Here is a 24562-nt window from a genome sequence, read left to right as displayed (position 1 = left end):
GTGTCACCCGGTGGGGGCCTGGCCCTCGGTGGGGGACATCACTACCTCACCCTAGGGGGTGGGACATCACTACACTACCGGTCAATCTACTCATTCCAGTGTTTTTCTTCATTTTCACCACAGACAGAGAGAGAGAGAGAGACGGTGTCGATCAGAACTATTCAGCTACATTGTTAAGGGGACCTGATGTAAAACAGGTTAATTGCCTGACATTTTCCACGTGCCAATTATTCTTCAGAAGAGCTGTATTAAAAAGCAATGCAAAACCACACAAATAAAGCCATTTTCTAGTAATTAAATCTAAAAAGCAATTAGGAATGAAGAGAAGAGCACTAATGTGAGTCGAAGTGCAACCAATCCCCAAAACATAAATGAACTCATCGTTGATAAAAGGAGCAAGACTCGCGCACCATTATTATTTTGATTTAAACAACTATTAAAACCTTCTTTTTAAAAATAATAATAATAATTAGATAATTTTTTTTAAAAACCATCTGAAAAATGTAAGAATCTCAATGAATAAACACAAAAAAAATTGTCCAATCTGGTACTGTCAAGTTCCAGTCTGAGGGAAGTATAATTACACTCACTCTTTAGTTTTCTTTTTGTGAGAATCACAGAGAGAATCAGCCAGAAGAATCAGGAGTGTGTGTGTGTGTGTGTGTGTGTACCCGAGTCGTAGTTTTTCCAGGAATAGGGTCATAATATTTTGTAGCTTAAATTGTTCAAAACGCTAGAGCCAAATGTACATGTAGTTCACACAGCAACACATACAACTAGACATATGTTATTCCTACAGGGATACCAGCTGTGTGTGTGACACAGTTTCATAAGAGAACCCACTGACATCACTGTACACGCACACACACAAATTAGAACTGACACTGTACACATCTCTCTGTGTGTGTGTGTGTGTGTCCAGACAGCAACTTCACTCAACTCTCCTCTCTCAGGGGACTGATACGGTCCCCCCCCCCCCCCATCTCCTCTCCTCTCTCAGGGGACTGGTAAGGTCACCCCCATCCCCTCTCCTCTCTCAGGGGACTGGTAATGTCACCCCATCCCCTCTCTTCCTCTCTCTCAGGGGACTCGTAAGGTCACCCCATCCCATCTCAGGGGACTGATAAGGTCACCCCATCCCCTCTCCTCTCCTCTCTCAGGGGACTGGTAAGGTCACCCCATCCCATCTCAGGGGACTGATAAGGTCACCCCATCCCCACTCCTCTCTCGGGGGACTGGTAAGGTCACCCCATCCCCTCTCAGGGGACTGGTAAGGTCACCCCATCCCATCTCAGGGGACTGATAAGGTCACCCCATCCCCTCTCTCTCAGGGGACTGATAAGGTCTACCCATCCCTCCCCTCTCTCAGGGGACTGCTAAGGTCTCCCCATCCCTCCTCTCTCTCAGGGGACTGCTAAGGTCACCACTCTCCCCTCCCCTCTCTTTCCCCTCCCCTCTCTTTCCCCTCCCCTCACTGCTAAGGTCACCCCTAAGCTATGGCTGCAATGCACACATTTCAGCACCATGGACAGCTCTAGAACCAGGGTTACGTATTGTCTGCCATTCAGAGGGTGAACGGGCAAGACGGAAATATTGAAGTGCTTTTGAACGGAGTATAGCAGTAGGTGCCAGGCACAACAGTTGGAGTGTACAAGAACTGCAACGTTGCTGGGTTTTTCACGTTCAACAGTTTCCCATGTGTGTCAAGAATATAGTCCACCACCCACAGGGACATCCAACCACCTTCACACAACTGTGGGAAGCATTGGAGTCAACATGGGCCAGCATCCCTGTGAAACACTTTCTACACCTTGTAGAGTCAACATGGGCCAGCATCTCTGTGAAACACTTTCTACACCTTGTAGAGTCAACATGGGCCAGCATCCCTGTGAAACACTTTCTACACCTTGTAGAGTCAACATGGACCAGCATCACTGTGAAACGCTTTAGACACCTTGTAGAGTCAACATGGGCCAGCATCTCTGTGAAACACTTTAGACACCTTGTAGAGTCAACATGGACCAGCATCACTGTGAAACGCTTTAGACACCTTGTAGAGTCAACATGGGCCAGCATCTCTGTGAAACACTTTAGACACCTTGTAGAGTCAACATGGGCCAGCATCCCTGTGAAACACTTTCTACACCTTGTAGAGTCAACATGGGCCAGCATCACTGTGAAACGCTTTAGACACCTTGTAGAGTCAACATGGGCCAGCATCCCTGTGAAACACTTTCTACACCTTGTAGAGTCAACATGGGCCAGCATCACTGTGAAACGCTTTAGACACCTTGTAGAGTCAACATGGGCCAGCATCACTGTGAAACGCTTTAGACACCTTGTAGAGTCAACATGGGCCAGCATCTCTGTGAAACACTTTCTACACCTTGTAGAGTCAACATGGGCCAGCATCACTGTGAAACGCTTTAGACACCTTGTAGAGTCAACATGGGCCAGCATCACTGTGAAACGCTTTAGACACCTTGTAGAGTCAACATGGGCCAGCATCTCTGTGAAACACTTTAGACACCTTGTAGAGTCAACATGGGCCAGCATCTCTGTGAAACACTTTAGACACCTTGTAGAGTCAACATGGGCCAGCATCACTGTGAAACGCTTTAGACACCTTGTAGAGTCAACATGGGCCAGCATCACTGTGAAACGCTTTAGACACCTTGTAGAGTCAACATGGGCCAGCATCTCTGTGAAACACTTTCTACACCTTGTAGAGTCAACATGGGCCAGCATCACTGTGAAACGCTTTAGACACCTTGTAGAGTCAACATGGGCCAGCATCACTGTGAAACGCTTTAGACACCTTGTAGAGTCAACATGGGCCAGCATCTCTGTGAAACACTTTAGACACCTTGTAGAGTCAACATGGGCCAGCATCTCTGTGAAACACTTTAGACACTTTGTAATCCGTGACCTGACGAATTGAGGCTGTTCTGAATATTAAGAAGGTGTTCCTAATGTTAGTACACTCCGTGAATAATAATAATAATAACAACAACCAAAAGTATGAAACTGACAATGCGACTAGGAGGGACAAGGTACAAAGCAACCAGACTCTCTGGAGACAAACAGAAGAGGTAAATTAATCAGGGGCATGATGAACCTAGCGTGTAAGACCTAGGAGGGGATTTAAGCAGAGGATTATGGGGATTTAGATCCGTTTCCAAGACATGTTGAGGTGATTATACTGGTATTAAGACTCACTCAGCCTCCAGTTTCCACACACACAACATTCTGTTGGTTCTACTGCCCAGTTTATTCTAAATTCTCACTACAACCTGTTGGTTCTACTGCCCAGTTCATTCTAAATTCTCACTACAACCTGTTGGTTCTACTGCCCAGTTTATTCTAAATTCTCACTACAACCTGTTGGTTCTACTGCCCAGTTCATTCTAAATTCTCACTACAACCTGTTGGTTCGACTGCCCAGTTCATTCTAAATTCTCACTACAACCTGTTGGTTCTACTGCCCAGTTCATTCTAAATTCTCACTACAACCTGATGGTTCTACTGCCCAGTTCATTCTAAAATCTCACTACAACCTGTTGGTTCTACTGCCCAGAACATTCTAAATTCTCACTACAACCTGTTGAACCCACTACAGCCTGGTTAACACCACTAGAACAGAACTAGATGTACAGCCTGGTTAACACCACTAGAACAGAACTAGATGTACAGCCTGGTTAACACCACCAGAACCGAACTAGATGTACAGCCTGGTTAACACCACCAGAACAGAACTAGATGTACAGCCTGGTTAACACCACCAGAACCGAACTAGATGTACAGCCTGGTTAACACCACTAGAACAGAACTAGATGTACAGCCTGGTTAACACCACTAGAACAGAACTAGATGTACAGCCTGGTTAACACCACTAGAACAGAACTAGATGTACAGCCTGGTTAACACCTCCAGAACAGAACTAGATGTACAGCCTGGTTAACACCACCAGAACAGAACTAGATGTACAGCCTGGTTAACACCTCCAGAACAGAACTAGATGTACAGCCTGGTTAACACCACTAGAACAGAACTAGATGTACAGCCTGGTTAACACCTCCAGAACAGAACTAGATGTACAGCCTGGTTTATAGTATGTCTTACATACACATACAGAATAACCTCCTTCTCTAATATCCTGTTAAATACATGACCTTTAGTTATTGACACGACTCATGTCCTCTTTTACCACCAAAATGTCTAATGTTGTCTGAATATAATTATTTTTTTGTGGAAATGGCAAAGCCCACACCAATGGAGACAGAGAGCGAGAGAGACAGAGGGCGAGAGAGACAGAGAGCGAGAGAGACAGAGAGCGAGAGAGAGCGAGACATTGAGCGAGACAGAGAGCGAGCGAGAGAGACAGAGAGCGAGCGAGCGACAGACAGAGAGCGAGCGAGAGACAGACAGAGAGCGAGCGAGAGACAGACAGAGAGCGAGCGAGAGACAGACAGCGAGCGAGCGAGAGACAGACAGAGAGCGAGCGAGAGACAGACAGAGAGCGAGCGAGCGACAGACAGAGAGCGAGCGAGAGACAGACAGAGAGCGAGCGAGAGACAGACAGCGAGCGAGCGAGAGACAGACAGAGAGCGAGCGAGAGACAGACAGAGAGCGAGCGAGAGACAGACAGAGAGCGAGAGACAGACAGAGAGCGAGCGAGAGACAGAGCGACAGAGAGCAAAAGTACTCAATTGGTACAACATATATATAGTACTGCTACACTAGTACTACACACTACAATTACTTAGGCTGAAAAATAAGCTCAAGTGGACACCTTAATGATGCAGTGAATGAACAGAGAGAAAGCACGCAGGGCATTCTACGTCATTAAAAAAAGCTAATTAAAATTGAAATACCTATTAAAATTTGGCTAAAACTAATTGAATATGTCATTGAACCAATTGCACTTTATGGCAGCGAGGTGTGGGGTCCACTTACAAAACATGATTTCACCAAATGGGACAAACACCCCACTGAAACCCTGCATGCAGAGTCCTGTAAGATTCTCCTACATGTCCAGAGGAAAACTACAAACAATGCATGCAGGGCAGAATTAGGCCAATATCCACTAATAATTATAAAAAAAGAGCAATTAAGTTTTAGAAACATCCAATATACAGTGAACCCCTCTCATACCACTACCAAGCTCTGAATGCCAAGAGCCGAGCAAAGAAAAGAGGCAACTCATCCAGCTGGTCCTGGGGCTGAGTTCACTAACCTGTTCTACTAACATACTGAAGCCTCAGTCCCCTCATCCAGCTGGTCCTGAGTTCACTAACCTGTTCTACTAACACACTGAAGCCTCAGTCCCCTCATCCAGCTGATCCTGAGGCTGAGTTCACTAACCTGTTCTACTAACATACTGAAGCCTCAGTCCCCTCATCCAGCTGGTCCTGAGTTCACTAACCTGTTCTACTAACACACTGAAGACTCAGTCCCCTCATCCAGCTGGTCCTGAGGCTGAGTTCACTAACCTGTTCTACTAACACACTGAAGCCTCAGTCCCCCCATCCAGCTGGTCCTGAGGCTGAGTTCACTAACCTGTTCTACTAACACACTGAAGCCTCAGTCCCCTCATCCAGCTGGTCCTGGGGCTGAGTTCACTAACCTGTTCTACTAACACACTGAAGCCTCAGTCCCCTCATCCAGCTGGTCCTGGGGCTGAGTTCACTAACCTGTTCTACTAACACACTGAAGCCTCAGTCCCCTCATCCAGTTGGTCCTGAGTTCACTAACCTGTTCTACTAACACACTGAAGCCTCAGGGCCAGAACATCCAATCAATGAGATCAAAACAAATTACAACACAGTCAAAACAACACTACATTTCTTATTGGGAAACACAGAGCAAAATGCAGTGCTGTCTGGCCCTAAATGGACAGAACACCGTGGCTAACTATATGACCATGGTTACTGATCAAAACCTTAGAAAAACCTTGACAAAGCACAGGCTCCGTGAGCACAGCCTTGCCATGGAGATGGGTAGACACAGGAAAACCTGGCTCCCTGTAGAGGAAAGGCTGTGAAACCACTGCAACACAGCAGAACCTGAGACGGAGCTGCATTTCCTGACAAAATGCTGCCTGCCATAAGATGAGGGACAGTGTCTGACAGACCATTGCTGCCTGCCATAAGATGAGGGACAGTGTCTGACAGACCATTGCTGCCTGCCATAAGATGAGGGACAGTGTCTGACAGACCATTGCTGCCTGCCATAAGATGAGGGACAGTGTCTGACAGACCATTGCTGCCTGCCATAAGATGAGGGACAGTGTCTGACAGACCATTGCTGCCTGCCATAAGATGAGGGACAGTGTCTGACAGACCATTGCTGCCTGCCATAAGATGAGGGACAGTGTCTGACAGACCATTGCTGCCTGCCATAAGATGAGGGACAGTGTCTGACAGACCATTGCTGCCTGCCATAAGATGAGGGACAGTGTCTGACAGACCATTGCTGCCTGCCATAAGATGAGGGACAGTGTCTGACAGACCATTGCTGCCTGCCATAAGATGAGGGACAGTGTCTGACAGACCATTGCTGCCTGCCATAAGATGAGGGACAGTGTCTGACAGACCATTGCTGCCTGCCATAAGATGAGGGACAGTGTCTGACAGACCATTGCTGCCTGCCATAAGATGAGGGACAGTGTCTGACAGACCATTGCTGCCTGCCATAAGATGAGGGACAGTGTCTGACAGACCATTGCTGCCTGCCATAAGATGAGGGACAGTGTCTGACAGACCATTGCTGCCTGCCATAAGATGAGGGACAGTGTCTGACAGACCAATCAACCTGCACATGTCCTCGATGCTTATTGTTCAATGTATGGTTGTTTTGACCCTTGGTTATTGTTGTTGTCAAACTGACAATTTGGATTCTCATTATTTTTATATTGTAAATATCCAAAGTAAACTTTGGCGATATGCACATCGTTACATCATGCCAATAAAGCCATTTGAATTGAGAAAGAGAGAGAGAGAGAAGGACCGAGAGAGAGAGAGAAAGAGGAGAGGTACAGAGAGAGAGAGAGAGGAGAGAGGAGGACCGAGAGAGAGAAAGAGGAGAGGTACAGAGAGAGAGAGAGGGAGAGGAGAATGACCGAGAGAGAGAAAGAGGAGAGGTACAGAGAGAGGAGAGAGGAGAAGGACCGAGAGAGAGAAAGAGGAGAGGTACAGAGAGAGGAGAGAGGAGAAGGACCGAGAGAGAGAAAGAGGAGAGGTACAGAGAGAGAGAGAGAGAGAGGGAGAGAGAGAGAGAGAGAGAGAGATATAAGGGGAGGGAGAAAGTATGAGAATGAGTGTGAAAGAGAATCTTTGTTGTCATTGTTTATGTTGATATTTGTTGCTGTTATTTATAGGCTCAGACTGATAACAAAAAGGCTACTGTATTCCAACTAAGTACAATGTGTGTGAGAGAGAAGGAGAGAAGGTGAGCGAGAGGGGGGAGAGAAAACTATAAATCAAAAATGGTTAGCTTCCTACTACAGTGATTCAAGTGGCCATGGCTTGCTATATAAAGCAGGCAGACAGGCATCGAGGCATTCAGTTACTGTTTGATTGAACGTTAGGATGGGCAGAACGAGTAACCTAACCGAACTTTGAGCGTGGTGTCGGACGTGGGCGGTTTCAGTATGTCAGAAAAGGCCCTCCTGGGCTTTTCACACACACACAACAGTGTCAACACTAGGGGTGTCAAACTCATTCAATGGAGGGCTGCTGGTTTTTGGTTTTTTTCCCCTTTCAATTAAGAACCAGGTTTATTTTATTTTTATATAACCTTTATTTAACAAGTCAGTTAAGAACAAATTCTTATTTTCAATGACGGCCTAGGAACAGTGGGTCAACTGCCTGTTCAGGGGCAGAACGACAGATTTGTACCTTGTCAGCTCGGGGGTTTGAACTCGCAACCTTCTGGTTACTAGTCCAACGCTCTAACCACTAGGCTACCTACCGTCCCTACACTCTAACCACTAGGCTACCCTGCCGCCCTTACACTCTAACCACTAGGCTACCTGCCGCCTCTACACTCTAACCACTAGGCTACCTGCCGCCTCTACACTCTAACCACTAGGCTACCTGCCGCCTCTACACTCTAACCACTAGGCTACCCTGCCGCCCTTACACTCTAACCACTAGGCTACCTGCCGCCTCTACACTCTAACCACTAGGCTACCTGCCGTCCCTACACTCTAACCACTAGGCTACCTACACTCTAACCACTAGGCTACCTGCCGCCCCTACACTCTAACCACTAGACTACCTGCCCCCCCTACACTCTAACCACTAGGCTACCTGCCGCCCCCACACTCTAACCACTAGGCTACCTACACTCTAACCACTAGGCTACCTGCCGCCTCTACACTCTAACCACGCCCCGTGAGGTGAGTTCCTTACGAGGGAGGAGTGAAAACCCTCAGCCAATCAGCCCTCAACGTAATGACATTAACACGTCTAGGGGTTTTACGGAGAACGTCGCGACAAACAAAAAACATCTGGTCAGCGGCACAAACAGTTTGTTGGCAAGTAACAGCGCAGTACAACAGTGGCGTGCAGAGCGACAAATCGGAACGCACAACTCGCCGGTCCTTGTCACGGATTTGCTATTGCAGCAGACCAGCTTAAAAACAAAAAGGAAGTGGTCACCAACACTTGACAGAGGAGGGGAGAAACAACCTGGTCCAACGAATCCCGCTTCCTGTTGAGTCATGCTGATGGCTTTGGCGTAAGCAGCATTGGTCCATGCCTGGTGTCAATGGTAGAGGTTGGTGGTGGTTGGTGTACTGGTGGTAGGGAATGTTTTCCTGGTCCCTTGATATCAATTGAGCAATTTTTCTATGTTCCGAAGAATTAAGGCTGGGTCTGACCCAGGAGGGTGTACTAGGAGGGTGTACATAATAAACTGGCCACTGAGGGCCCCCCCCCCCCAGCCCTGAGGGACGATATCCCTCTCTCTCTCTCTCTTTCTCCCCCTCACACTCTCTCACCCCCTCACCCATCAGACAAAGGAGATAAGACCGCTAGCTATTCCTCCATGTTAGCTCAGCCGGCTACATTTTCCAAAATGGCACCCTTTCCCCTATATAATTTGGGCCAGAACACTTCCTGGTTCTATGACAGACCTTCTAATGACAGAATCCCCCACACGGTTGAGAGGAACACAGGGTCAAGCTGCAGTGGATGGAGATGTTGTAGGGTTAAGGGCAATTTGCTCAATAGTCCAATGGTAGGATGTGAACCCAGCTACCTTGCTCTGAGTATCTCACTGACCATTTTTTAGATGGTCAGTTTTACATTCTAACCGTTCTGATTGGTCCCAGAAACCGATGGGTTGGGTCAGAACAAGAACACATGTGGGTAAAGCGGCGTTTTGGGTTTTGATTGATTAGAGACAATCCAAATCGCTGATGACTTTGTGTTCAACAACCAATCATCAATCATTTTGACGTCCCCACAAAACGACGTCAGACTCAGGCCGAAGTCTGTAGCGAACATAGAGCAGTGGAAGAATGCCGTTTGAGTCGTCAGGCAGGAACCCAGCATCGGCCCGGGATTATAACATGCGAACTGTCAGGCCACATATCCTACTCCTCAGCTGCTGGGCCACCTACCACCCCCATGGAAACAGAGCAAAGCTGTGGTGGTTCTCTCTCTGTCTGTCTCTCTCTCTCTCTCTCCTACAAGGCTGAGAGCATCTGCCTGGTGTATAACTCAATGTTCCAGCTTAGTCACACACACACACACACACACACACACACACACACACACACACACACACACACACACCAAGACAACAGCTTCGCCCCTGTGTATCAATGCCACAAGCGACACAAAAGCTCCCTCCCTCCCTGGTGTTGTGTTCAGTGTAATCAGAGGTATAGAAGGTTTATCCTACACCTCTTCCACAACAAACCAGATATAAACTAAAACTGTGTGCGTGTTGAGTGGCCCAACTCAAAGGCAGAAGCCAACACACAGTAAAATAGTGCCAACAGACAGAAGGAGTCTTGGCCAAGCATCTAAAGAATGGACGAGAGGGTGCTTGAATGAATCGCTCTCTCTCTCCAATCGCTGTAGGAGGGCACTTCCCCAAGAGTACATCCGCTTTCAGATGTGTTATTTAGCAGCTCCATCTATGAATTTGTTACATTTCCTTAGCCCCATCCCTCAGTTGTTTACTCCCCCTCCCATTGGTCCATGCCTGGTGTGGCGGGTGCGAGTTTGTTGTTGTTCGAATCACGAACTGCAGCTTTAACCTTTTACTGCAGTAGGCTAAATCAGGGTAACACGGAGTATTGATTGGTAGTCTTAAACAAATCTACTTTTGAAACCAAAGTATACACCTCACACATGGTTGGGTTTGAAATTTTTTTTTTGACCATGTCTGATATAGAGTTGAAATTTTGAGTTTGCATCCCATCTATCTACCTACCTCATCCCTGGTATTTATTTTGTTCCTTTACACCCCAGTATCTCTACTTGCACATTCATATTCTGCCGATCTACCATTCCAGTGTTTAATTGCTATATTGTAATTACTTCGCCACCATGGCCTATTTATTTCCTTAACTTACCTCATTTGCACTCACTGTATATAGACTTTTTGTTTTATTTTGTTCTACTGTATTATTGACTGTATGTTTTGTTTATTCCATGTGTAACTCTGTGTTGTTGTATGTGTCGAATTGCTTTGCTTTATCTTGGCCAGGTCGCAGTTGCAAATGAGAACTTGTTCTCAACTAGCCTACCTGGTTAAATAAAGGTGAAATAAAAAATAAAATAAATTACACTTTATATACAGTACCAGTCAAAAGTTTGGACACATCTACTCATTCAGCTTTTTTTTTCATTCTTTTTACTATTTTCTACATTGTAGAATAATAGTGAAGACATCAAAACGATGTAATAACACACATGGAATCATGTAGTAACCAAAGAACGTGTTAAACAAATCCAAAATATATTTTAGATTCTTCAAGGTAGCCACCCCTTTGCCTTGCTGACAGCTTTAAACACTCTTGGCATTCTCTCAACCAGCTTCATGAGGTAGTCACCTGGAATGCATTTCAATCAACAGGTGTGCCTTGTTAAAAGTTCATTTGTGGAATTTCTTTCCTTCTTAATGTGTTTGAGACAATCAGCACTATGGTGGTCTGTTTGAAATATGTTGGTATTACAGACTCGGGCAGGGACAAGTCGAAAATGTCAGTGAAGACATTTGCCAGTTGGTCAGCGCATGCTTGGAGTACACGTCCTTGGAATCCATCTGGCCCTACAGCCTTGTGAATGTTGACCTGTTTAAAGGTCTTACTCACATCGGCTATGGGGAGCGTGATCACACAGTCGTCCGGAACAGCTGATGCTCTCATGTATGCTTCAGTGTTGCTTGCCTCGAAGCGACCATAACAGTTATTTAACTCGTCTGGTAGGCTCGTGACTTCCTCTTGTAATCCGTAATAGTTTGCAAGCCCTGGCACAACCAACGAGCGTCAGAGTGTAGTCCGATTCAATCTTAGTCCTGTATTGACGCGGTGCCTGTTTGATGGTTCGTCGGAGGGCATAGCGGGATTTATTATAAGCGTCTGGATTAGAATCCCGCTCCTTGAAAGTGGCAGCTCGACCCTTCAGCTCAGTGCGGATGTTGCCTGTAATCCATGGCTTATGGTTGGGGTATGTAGGTACGATCACTGTGGGGATGACGTCATCAATGCACTTATTGATGAAGCCAGTGACTGAAGTGGTATATTCCTCAATGCCATTGGAAGAATACCGAAACATATTTCAGTCTGTAATAGCAAAACAGTCCTGCAGCTTAATAACATCTGCGTCATCTGATCACTTCCTTAATGAGCGAGTCACTGGTACTTCCTGCTTTAGTTTTTGCCGTAATTTCCAGACTATAAGCCGCAAATTTTTCCCCAAGCTTTGAACCTCGCGGTTTATGCAATGACGCGGCTAATTTATGGATTTTTCCCACTTTCACAAGATTCATGCCGCCAAAAAACTGAGCACCGTCACATAATGTGACGTAAATCGAGCGCGCTCAAACTTCCCATCATTCTAATTACGGTAGTCATTTTGTCACCCTCATCATGGCAAAGACACGGAGAAATGCATATGATGCAGCTGTCAAGTTGAAGGTGATCGATCTGGCTGTTGGAAAAGGAAATAGTGCTGCTGCACTGGAGCTTGGCCTTAATGAGTCGATGATAAGACGTTGGAAACAGCAGCGTGAGGAACTGACTCAGTACAAAAAGACAACAAAAGCTTTCAGAGGGAAGAAAAGCAGATGGCCCGAACTAGAAAATGAGCTTGAAGACTGGGTCAACACACAGAGAGCAGACGGCCGAGGTGTTTCAACTGTGCAGATCCGACTGAAAGCCAAAACAATCGCCACCGCAATGAAGTTTGAGGATTTTAGAGGTGGACCATCGTGGTGTCTAAGATTTATGAGACGTAAAAGCCTGCCCATCAGGGTACGGACGAGTCTGTGTCAGCAGCTCCCTCCCGACTACGAGGAAAAGGTTTCAAACTTCCGCAAATTCACTGATGCAAAGATAGAGGAGCATTCCATCGCACGACATCATAAATATGGATGAGGTTCCTCTGACGTTTGACCTGCCTCTCACTCGGACTGAAAGGCGAATCATCCGTCACGCTGAAAACAACTGGGCATGAAAAAACGCAATTCACCTGTGTTCTGAGCTGCACCGCATCGGGAGAAAAACGCAGTTCACCTGTGTTCTGAGCTGCATGGCATCGGGAGAAAAGATTCCACCAATGTTGATTTTTAAACGCATGACGATGCCAAAAGAAAAATTCCAGAGAGGAATTGTTATGAAAGTCAACAAGAAAGGATGGATGACGGAAGGCCTAATGCATGAATGGCATACGGAGTGTTACGGCAAGCGACCGGCAGGATTCTTTCACAAGAACAAGGCATTGGTCGTGTTGGACAGCATGAGGGCCCACATAACACATTCTCTGAAAGAAGACATCAAGAGGACAAACTCAATTCCAGCTGTGATTCCTGGGGGCACAACAAAGTATTTGCAGCCAATCGACATCAGTGTAAATCGTGCATTTAAGGTGGAGCTCCGTGTTCAGTGGAGGGCTTGGATGACAAGTGGGGAGAAATCCTTCACTAAAACGGGCCGCATGCGAATAGCCACTTATGGTCAAGTCTGCCAGTGGGTCCTGACAGCGTGGAGCATTGTCAAAAAATCCACTATCATCAATGGGTTTCGAAAGGCTGGACTGCTGCGTGTTGTTGAGGGCAGTTCAGCAGGGAATTTGCCTCCGGATGAAAGTGACGAGAGCGACAATGAAAACGATCCAACATCGGATGAAGCAATTCTGAGGCTATTCAACTGCGACACCGAAGGAGATGACTTCAGTGGTTTCAGTGCACAGGAGGAGGAAGATAGTGACCAATGACTTTCTTGGTAGGCTACTGTTTCATTTTTGTTACAAGCCGTGTTTCGTTTAAAGGCTGTGTAAAGTTCATTTGTTTCAATGTACCGGTATGCACCTGCGGCTTATAGACATGTTTCAATGTACCGGTAGGCACCTGCGGCTTATAGAAATGTGCAGCTTATTTATGTACAAAATACATATTTTTTAATAATTCAGTGGGTGCGGATTATATTCAGGTGCGCTTAATAGTCCAGATATTACGGTAATTAGGAATCAGGAGGATAGAGTTATGGTCAGATTTGCCAAAATGGAGGCTGAAGGAGAGCTTTGCATCTCTGAGTGTGGAGTAAAGGTGGTTGCACATGTGACATGCTGGTAGAAATGAGGTAAAACAGATGTAACTTTCCCTGCGTTAACGTCCACTAGGAGCGCCGCCTCTGGATGAACGTTTTCCTGTTTGCTTATGGTCTTATACAGCTCGTTGTGTGCGGTCTTAGTGCCAGCATCGGTTTGTGTTGGTAAATAGACAGTTACGAAAAAATATAGATGAAAACTCTCTTGGTAAATAGTGTGGTCTACAGCTTATCATGATGAGATACTCTACCTCAGGCGAGCAAAAACCTCAAGACTTTTTTTCATATTAGATTTCATGCACCAGCTGTTGTTGACAAATAGACACAGACCACCACCCCTTGTCTTACCAGAGGCAGCTGTTCTATCTTGCTGGTGCAGAGCTGTCCATGTTGTCGTTCAGCCAAGACTAGGTGAAACATAAGACATTACAGTTAACGACTGAAAACCCAGCCAGCTGTATGTTATCCATGTTGTCGTTCAGCCAAGACTAGGTGAAACATAAGACATTACAGTTTTTAACGTCCCATTGGTAGGATAGTTGTGATCGGAGCTCAACCATTTTGTTATCCCAATGACGTTGGCTTTTTTATTTATTTTTTATTTATTTCACCTTTATTTAACCAGGTAGGCTAGTTGAGAACACCTTTATTTAACCAGGTAGGCTAGTTGAGAACAAGTTCTCATTTGCAACTGCGACCTGGCCAAGATAAAGCATAGCAGTGTGAGCATACAACACAGAGTTACACTAATAGGACTGATGGTAGAGGGGGATTGCTCACTCGCCGTCGGATCCTTACAATGCACCCCAACCTACGTCCCCGATATTTCCATCTCTCCTTCATGTGAATGATGGGGATTTGGGCCTTGTCGGGTGTCTGAAGTAAATCCTTTGGGTTCGTTAAAGAAAAAAAACTTTGTCCAGTACAAGGTGAATAATCGCTGTCCTGATATCTAGAAGCTATTTTTCGGTCATAAGAGACAGTGGCAGAAACATTATGTACAAGATAAGTTACAAATAATGTGAAAAAACACACACAATAACACAACCCCCTCTCTCTCTCTCTCTCTCTCTCTCTCTCATTCCCCCTTACTCTCATTAGTTTTCTCCATCACTCTGTTTGGTAGTGGTGAAGTAAAGGTGATGGACAGACTGTATCAGGGACAAAGCACCTCCACATTACACCACATTTCAGCACTTCCACTTACAGACAGCTGTATATTCAACACACAGACACATGGCCCTTTATCGTGTGTGTGTGGTGGCGGATGGGAACTCAGCCAGTCTCGTAAACAAACAAGCACACACACATCTCTGGCCTATTTATTCCAGTCCACACACACACACACACACACAACCACCGGCCCCCAGTCTAGCCCTGTATGATTTCATCAGTAATGAGGACAGAGCCCAGGTGGGACAAACCAACTGGCCTAACCCATAATGATCTGTGTGTGTGTGTGTGTGTGTATATGTGTGTGTATATGTGTGTGTTAGACAGACCGATGGTATTCTCCGTATGCTTATAGTGTGTGTGTGTGTGGTGTGTGTGTGTGTGTGTATGTGTGTGTGTGTGTGTGTGGGTGTGTGTGTGTGTTAGACAGACCGATGCTCCCCTATTGTAGTCCTACGGACCATTTTTATTTTTCTAGGAACTCAGTCAGGGCTTCAACTTACTGTTGAAAGATAAAAGAACAGAATACCCAAGGTGCAATTGGAAAATGTGGTTGTGCATCAGCAATCACTCAATTGGCCCATGTCAGCATAACATTCTTAGATTGGTTAGAGTGTAGGGACGGCAGGGTAGCCTAGTGGTTAGAGTGTAGGGGCGGTAGGTAGCCTAGTGGTTAGAGTGCAGGGGCGGTAGGTAGCCTAGTGGTTAGAGTGTAGGGACGGTAGGTAGCCTAGTGGTTAGAGTGTAGGGACGGTAGGTAGCCTAGTGGTTAGAGCGTTGGACTAGTAACCGGAAGGTTGCAAGTTCAAACCCCCGAGCAGACAAGCTACAAATCTGTCGTTCTGCCCCTGAACAGGCAGTTAACCCACTGTTCCTAGACCAGTTGCCCCACTGTTCCTAGACCAGTTAACACACTGTTCCTAGACCAGTTAACACACTGTTCCTAGACCAGTTAAGGTACAAATCTGTCGTTCTGCCCCTGAACAGGCAGTTAACCCACCGTCATTGAAAATAAGAATTTGTTCTTAACTGACTTGCCTAGTAAAATAAAAAAATGGATCATCAGTTGTTATATAAAAAAACTACACTTTTTTCTGCTCGGCAAAATAAGTAGAATTGCAGGAGTTATATAGAGTGGCAAGAAAAAGTATGTGAAACTTTAGGAAATACCTGGATTTCTACATAAATTGGTCATAAAATTTGATCTGATCTTCATCTAGGTCACAACAGACAAACACAGTTTGCTTACACTAATAACACACAAACAATTATACGTTTTCATGTCTGTATTGAAGTGGAAACATTCACAGTGCAGGGTGGAAAAAATATGTGATTTAATAACTGGTTGACCCTCCTTTGGCAGCAATAACCTCAACCAAACGTTTTCTGTAGTTGCGGATCAGACCGGCACAACGGTCAGGAGGAATTTTGGACCATTCCTCTTTACAAAACTGTTCCAGATCAACAATATTCAAGGATTTCTGGCATGAACTGATCTCTTGATGTCATGCTACAGCATCTCAATCAGGTTGAGGTCAGGGCTCTGACTGGGCCACTCCAGAAGGGATTTTTCTTCTGTTCATTCTGTTGTTGATTTACTTCTGTGTTCTGTTGCATCACCCAACGTCTTTTGAGCTTCAATTGGCGAGCAGATAGCCTTACATTCTCCTGCAAAACGTCTTGATAAACTTGGGAATTCATTTTTTTGTCAATGATAGCAAGCGGTCCAGGCCCTGAGGCAGCAAAGCAGCCCCAAACCATGATACTCCCTCCACCATACTTTGGGATGAGGTGTTGATGTTGGTGTGCTGTGCCTTTTTTTCTCCACACATAGTGTTGTGTGTTCCTTCCAAACAACTCAACTTTAGTTAAATCTGTCTACAGAATATTTTGCCAGCAGCACTGCAGAGCATTTAGGTGCACTTTTGCAAACTTCAGACATGCAACAATGTTTTTTTGGACAGCAGTGGCTTCTTCTGTGGTGTCTTCCGTGGTGTCCTCCCATGAACACCATTCTTGATTAGTGTTTTAGTTATCATAGACTCGCCAACAGAGATGTGTTAGGAAAATTATGATTAAATGACTGAACAATAGTCTTATTTTAAATGAAACTGTAACTTAAGTAAACTTATACTCTGTTTTATTATATCTGATTAACAATATGCGTTCATAAGATGGGATTGTGTGACACGGACAAGGAGTAATTAACGTTAATGAACACCATTCCAACTAGGAAGAAAGAAATGGGTTGTGGATTAAGTAAACAGATAAGGTAGTTAACCTATGGTTGAACCGACGAAACTGAGCTCTGGGGTGTTTTAGATAACCTATGAATGCACTCATCGTCTTTTCTGTTAATTAGAACTGTCAGCTAAGTGGTGATCGATAATAGTGAGGAGTCAAAAGTTAATTCAGTTGTGTTGTGTGTTCTGTGTATGTGCTAGTGGGTCAGAATGAACTCAGAATGAACCTTTAAAGTTCCCTTTGTCCCAGTCTAGAGGAGGAGACAATCATTTTGGAAACAATGAAATGACGTCATGTTATTGTATATAAACTGTTGCTCGTGATAACGTGGCAGCGCGCTCCGAGAATAAATTATGTTACCTATTATTGATAAGACTGGTCTCCGTCTTTTTTATGCAAACAAGAATCTTACAAATTCTCATAAAATAGATTAAGGGAATTCAATTAATGAAAACACATTGGTATAATTAAATTACAGTAACAAGATGTTAGCATGTTCCAGAGATTTCTGTAAGTCTTTAGCTGACACTCTAGGATTCTTCTTAACCTCATTGAGCATTCTGCACTATGCTCTTGCAGTCATCTTTGCAGGACTTTGCCACTCCTAGAGAGAGTAGCAACAGTGCTGAACTTTCTCCATTTATAGACTATTATTATTATTACCATGGACTGATGAACATCAAGTCTTTTAGAGATACTTTTGGAACCCTTTCCAGCGTTATGCAAGTCACCACTTCTTCATTTTAATCTCTTAAAATGTCTTCTGAGATCTATTTTTTTTCGAGGCACCAACATCTTCAATCTCGTCTCATTGATTGGACTCCAGGTTAGCTGACTCCTGACTCCAATTAGCTTTTTGGGGAAGTCATTAGCCTAGGGGGGGGTTCACATACTTTTTCCAACCTACACTGTGTTTAAATTATGTATTCAATATAGACAAGAAGAATATAATAATTTCTGTTTAGTTTAAGCAGACTGAGTTTGTCAGTTATTGTGATTTAGATGAAGATCAGATCAAATTTGATGACCAATTTATGCAGCAATCTGTAATTGCAAAATCTTCTCTCCACCCCATGGCGAAATGTGTAGAATTGCAGCAAACTTGCTTTAAAACGGCAAGATTTTTTCTACACCCCATGGCAAAAATGCAGCTCCTACCTAGTTGCCACTGATCACACCCCGACAGCTCCTACCTAGCTGCCACTGATCACACCCCCGACAGCTCCTACCTGGCTGCCACTGATCACACCCCGACAGCTCCTACCTGGCTGCCACTGATCACACCCCGACAGCTCCTACCTGGCTGCCACTGATCACACCCCGACAGCCCCGACTGTATTTCAGCTTGTACATGACTCAGCAGCAGTAAAGTAACAATAGCGAGGCTATATACAGGGTATTACGGTACAGAGTCAATGTGGAGGCTATATACAGGGGGTACCAGTACAGAGTCAATGTGGAGGCTATATACAGGGTATTACGGTACAGCGTCAATGTGGAGACTATATACAGGGTATTACGGTACAGCGTCAATGTGGAGACTATAAACAGGGTGTTAAAACCTCTTAGGGATAGTGAGACGCTAGCGTCTCAAGTGGCCAATAGCCTCAGGAAATGCAGAGCGCCAAATTAAAATAAAACGCGATAAAACTCAAACTGTCATTAAATGACACATGTAAGATACTCAATTAAAGCTACACTCGTTGTGAATCCAGCCAACATGTCAGATTTTAAAAATGCTTTTCGGCGAAAGCATGAGAAGCAATTATCTGATAGCATGCAACCCCCCTGAACCACCTGAATGAGTTGTAAACAAAATAATTAGCGTAGCCGGCGCTACACAAAACGCTGAAATAAAATATAAAACATGCCTTTGACGAGCTTCTTTGCTTCTTCACCCCAATATGTAAACAAAACATGCACCATTTTCCCTCTTGCGTAACTATCAACAGTGTAACGTTGTTCCAGGATGTGCCTCTTCTTCGTTTCACCAATGATTAACTTCAACCTAATTCCAAAGACTGGTGACATCCTGTGGAAGTCGTAGGAACTGTAAAATGGGCGCTATCTAATTTCCCTTGACAAAGACACTGAGGGAACTGTCAGAGGGGAAAAAAATGTTTATTCTGAACAGTTTTTCCTTGGGGTTTTGCCTGCTACATAAGTTCTGTTATAGTCACAGACATGATTGAACCAGTTTTAGAAACTTCGGAGTGTTTTCCATACAGGAAGTTGAAATTGTGCACGCTATTTATCCAAAAGTGGAAATGCTGCCCCCTATCTCTAAGAATTAAGGTACAGAGTCAATGTGGAGGCTATACACAGGCTATTACGGTACAGAGTCAATGTGGAGGCTATACGCAGGGTATTACGGTACAGAGTCAATGTGGAGCCTATACACAGGGTATTACGGTACAGAGTCAATGTGGAGGCTATATACAGGGTATTACGGTACAGAGTCAATGTGGAGCATATACACAGGGTGTTACGGTACAGAGTCAACGTGGAGGCTATACACAGGGTGTTATGGTACAGAGTCAATGTGGAGGCTATATACAGGGTATTACGGTACAGAGTCAATGTGGAGGCTATACACAGGGTGTTACGGTACAGAGTCAACGTGCAGGGGTACCATGTAGGTAGAGGTAAAGTGACTATGCATAGATTATAATATAAACAGAGTGTAGTTAGTGTCTCTCTCTCTCTCTCTCTCTCTCTCTCTCTCTCTCTCTCTCTCTCTCTCTCTATTATGACTTGGGGGTAGAAGCTGTTAAGACCTAGACTTGCTGTGCGGTAGCAGAGAGCTCAGTCCATGACTAGGGTGGAGAGAGAGACAGATGTATGGGTAAACCACTTCTCTAATCTTTTTGGCTATATAACAAAGAATAAAGAGCACAAACATATACATGACCAAATACAAATCTTAGAATCAACTATTAAAGACGACCAGAACCCACTGGATTCTCCAATTACATTGAACGAGTTACAGGACAAAATATAAACCCTCCAACCCAAAAAGGCCAACTTCAAATATACAGACAACAAATTCCAATTGGCTATACTAAAAGTCTTTAACATCATCCTTAGCTCTGGCATCTTCCCCAATATTTGGAACCAAGGACTGATCACCCCAATCCACAAAAGTGGAGACAAATTTGACCCCAATAACTACCGTGGAATATGCGTCAACAGTAACCTTGGGAAAATCCTCTGCATTATCATTAACAGCAGACTCGTACATTTCCTCAACGAAAACAATGTACTGAGCAAATGTCAAATTGGCTTTTTACCAAATTACCGGACAACAGACCATGTATTCACCCTGCACACCCTAATTGACAAACAAACAAACCAAAACAAAGGCAAAGTCTTCTCATGCTTTGTTGATTTCAAAAAAGCCTTCGACTAAATTTGGCATGAGGGTCTGCTATACAAATTGATGGAAAGTGGTGTTGGGGGTAGAACGTATGACATTATAAAATCCATGCACACAAACAACAAGTGCGTGGTTAAAATTGGCAAAAAACACACACATTTCTTCACACAGGGTCGTGGGGTGAGACAGGGATGCAGCTTAAGCCCCACCCTCTTCAAGATATATATCAACGAATTGGCGCGGGCACTAGAAAAGTTTGCAGCACCCGGCCTCACCCTGCTAGAATCTGAAGTCTACTGTTTGCTGATGATCTGGTGCTTCTGTCACCAACCAAGGAGGGCCACAGCAGCACCTAGATCTTCTGCACAGATTCTGTCAGACCTGGGCCCTGACAGTAAATCTCAGTAAGACCAAAATAATGGTGTTCCAAAAAAGGTCCAGTCACCAGGACCACAAATACAAATTCCATCTAGACACGGTTGCCCTAGAGCACACAAAAAACTATACATACCTTGGCCTAAACATCAGCGCCACAGGTAACTTCCACAAAGCTGCGAACAATCTGAGAGACAAGGCAAGAAGGGCATTCTATGCCATCAAAAGGAACATACATTTCAACATACCAATTAGGATCTGGCTAAAAATACTTGAATCAGTCATAGAGCCCATTGCCCTTTACGGTTGTGAGGTCTGGGGTCCGCTCACCAACCAAGACTTCACAAAATGGGACAAACACCAAATTGAGAATCTGCATACAGAATTCTACAAAAATATCCTCCATGTACAACGTAAAACACCAAATAATGCATGCAGAGCAGAATTAGGCCGATACCCACCAATGATCAAAATCCAGAAAAGAGCTGTTAAATTCTACAACCACCTAAAAGGAAGCGATTCCCAAACCTTCCATAACAAAGCCATCACCTACATTGAGATTAACCTGGAGAAGAGTCCCCTAAGCAAGCAGGTCCTGGGGCTCTGTTCACAAACACAAACACACCCCACAGAGCCCCAGGACAGCAGCACAATTAGACCCAACCAAATCATGAGAAAACAAAAAGATAATTACTTGACACATTGGAAAGAATTAACAAAAAACAGAGCAAACTAGAATGCTATTTGGCCCTAAACAGAGAGTACACAGCGGCAGAATACCTGACCACTGTGACTGACCCAAAATTAAGGAAAGCTTTGACTATGTACAGAGTTAGTGAGCATAGCCTTGCTATTGAGAAAGGCCACCGTAGACAGACCTGGCTCTCCAGAGAAGACAGCCTATGTGCTCACTGCCCACAAAATGAGGTGGAAACTGAGCTGCACTTCCTAACCTCCTGTCCAACGTATGACCATATTAGAGATACATATTTCCGTCAGATTACACAGATCCACAAAGAATTCGAAAACAAATCCAATTTTGATAAACTCCCATATCTACTGGGTGAAATTCCACAGTGTGCCATCACAGCAGCAAGATTTGTGACCTGTTGCCACAAGAAAAGGGCAACCAGTGAAGAACAAACACAATTGTAAATACAACCCATATTTATGCTTATTTCTTTTCCCTTGTGTTCTTTAACCATTTGTACATTGTTACAACACTGTATATATATATAAATATATAATATAACATTTGTAATGTCTTTATTGTTTTGAAACTTCTGTATGTGTAATGTTTACTGTTAATTTGTATTGTTTATTTCACTTTTGTATAATATCTACCTCACTTGCTTTGGCAATGTTAACACATGTTTCCCATGCCAATAAAGCCCCTTGAATTGAATTGAGAGACAGACAGAGAGACAGAGACAGAGACAGAGACAGAGACAGACAGACAGACAGATCATGGTTCCACAATTGCAACCCTGCTGTCTACACAGACAGGCACCCTTTAAATAAAGGGCCAATGCAACCGTTTTAATCTCTTTTCAAACAGCCTTACAGTAAAATAGCATTATACTGTATATGTATACATACATATAAAAACACAGGATATCACGTTTTTTGACTGCACTGGGCCTTTAATAGCAAAGTGCTGATGTTGGTTTAGAACCAGATCTTGGCTAGCATTAAAAATGTATATATTTTTACAGCAACATTGGAGCTTTACAGAAACCTCTCTCTGTGTCTCTCTCGGTTAACGCTCCCGGTCCCCGGGGCCCACTGACTCTCTTGGCGCTTGTTCCTCGAGCCGCTGTCTCGTCACCCAGCCGCTCCAGAAGGTCAGAAAGTCTCCGTCTAGGCGCGCGAATGCACGCACACACACAGACACACAATAACCGTAAACTGCAGTGCGGCACCGGTATTCTATTTTTAAAGAATAATATAACGTGATATTGATAAATATTTGATTCCCGCAGAACGAAGCCGAGCTGAGCGAGAAGAGCGGTGTGGGGGATAGAAGCATTTCATCTAAGGACGCTCATAAAGAGCAACACACTCCAGGATTTGACAACGTATTGGGAAGCCACATCGCACACTTCTGCCGACACAGACTTCTTCGTAGACTACACAAGCGCGCACACACACACACCTGGATAGTTCATATTTGGTAACCTCTGTAGTCGACAGCCTATACATAGACCGAGCGACCACACACACACACACACACACACACACACACACACACACACACCATTCCAAATGCATTCCAAGTCGTGATAGAACGCTAGTCTACTGTAGGTAGGTCATCATAAACACAAAGCGCTCAGCGCAGGAACACAATGTCATATATTTCCAGCCCACTTTGTCATATATATCCACACAAACAAACAAAAACAAATAGCCGATGTAACACCATTACAGCGATAGGGGGAAAAAAAAGTCGTAATCGTACCTCTAAACATGTTGAAGGCGGTTGTTCTATCCGTCTAGTCTATGTAGGCTATCCTAGTTTGGGTCCCATCCTCCTTGGATGTCTCTTTCGGCCGAACGTAGCCTACTTGTCAGGTGTTTTCTCCGGTCTGATATTAACAGTGTTGACGGGCAGAGTTGAAAACATACCCGCAGATATTCCGACGGAGAAGAAGTTAAAGCGTCTGGACGAATCTATCAAAACAATACAAGATGCACTATCTATTCCAAACGCACGGAAGGCAGGCGCAGCGTGTGTTTTTTGACGGCAGACTACCATACACTGGGCGCGTTCGAGCAGATCACTTTAGTGAAGTCGTTGACCATCATTGGTCAGCGCTTTTCAAAGTGTGTTGCATTATGGTTATAAAAATTGTCCGACTTTGCGACTACATTTCCACTGCATGAGCTTAACAAAAATCATGTGATCAAAGGTCAAGCAGTTTTCGATAAAAATCCCCTTTAAAGTCACTGTAGTTACTTCTCACCAACTGCAGCGTGCAGCAAACACCTGCATTGTGAGAGACACTATTTGTCAACCTATCAAAAGGGTGTTTTTGTTTGACCCACGCAAAACGTGGTCAAATAGATGACTGAAACAGGAACCAACTTTGCTGCAAATCTATAGCTACAGCTACAAATGAAAGTGATATTTGACCTGTGGGGGCCACTCGGATGAGGAAGGGGAGGACCATCCTCCTCTGTGAATTTCATACAAATAGTGAAACATTTCAAAAGTTATAATTTTTAGATAAAAACTATACTAAATATAATCACACGTCACCAAATAATTTATTAAGACAAACTGTTTTTCAACTAATGTCTACTGCCTGGGGCAGCAGGTAGCCTAGTGGTTAGAGTGTAGGGGTGGCAGGTAGCCTAGTAGTTAGAGTGTAGGGGTGGCAGGTAGTCTAGTGGTTAGAGTGTAGGGGCAGCAGGTAGCCTAGTGGTTAGAGTGTAGGGGCGGCAGGTAGCCTAGTGGTTAGAGTGTAGGGGCGGCAGGTAGCCTAGTGGTTAGAGTGTAGGGGCGGCAGATAGTCTAGTGGTTAGAGTGTAGGGGAGGCAGGTAGCCTAGTGGTTAGAGCGTTTGTCCAGTAACTGAAAGGTTGATAGATTGAATCCATGAGCTGACA

At 44.6% G+C, this 24562-nt stretch overlaps 1 protein-coding gene across 1 annotated transcript in view; it reads right to left on the bottom strand.

The window, feature by feature from the left end:
- LOC109886096 (reticulon-4 receptor-like 1) overlaps positions 1 to 23721 on the bottom strand; it is a 642701-nt gene extending 618980 nt beyond the window's left edge. The window contains exon 1 of the mRNA XM_031808600.1: positions 23413 to 23721. Coding sequence (XP_031664460.1) covers positions 23413 to 23422 — 10 coding nt within the window. The 5' untranslated portion in view covers positions 23423 to 23721. The remainder of the gene's footprint in view (positions 1 to 23412) is intronic.
- Between the last annotated feature and the right edge of the window lie 841 nt (positions 23722 to 24562).

The sequence above is a fragment of the Oncorhynchus kisutch genome, linkage group LG28 (genome assembly GCF_002021735.2).
Source record: "Oncorhynchus kisutch isolate 150728-3 linkage group LG28, Okis_V2, whole genome shotgun sequence".
In the NCBI taxonomy this organism is placed as follows: Eukaryota; Metazoa; Chordata; class Actinopteri; order Salmoniformes; family Salmonidae; genus Oncorhynchus; species Oncorhynchus kisutch.
The sequence above is the reverse complement of the archived record's forward strand: the minus strand, read 5'-3'. Positions and strand labels throughout refer to the sequence as shown.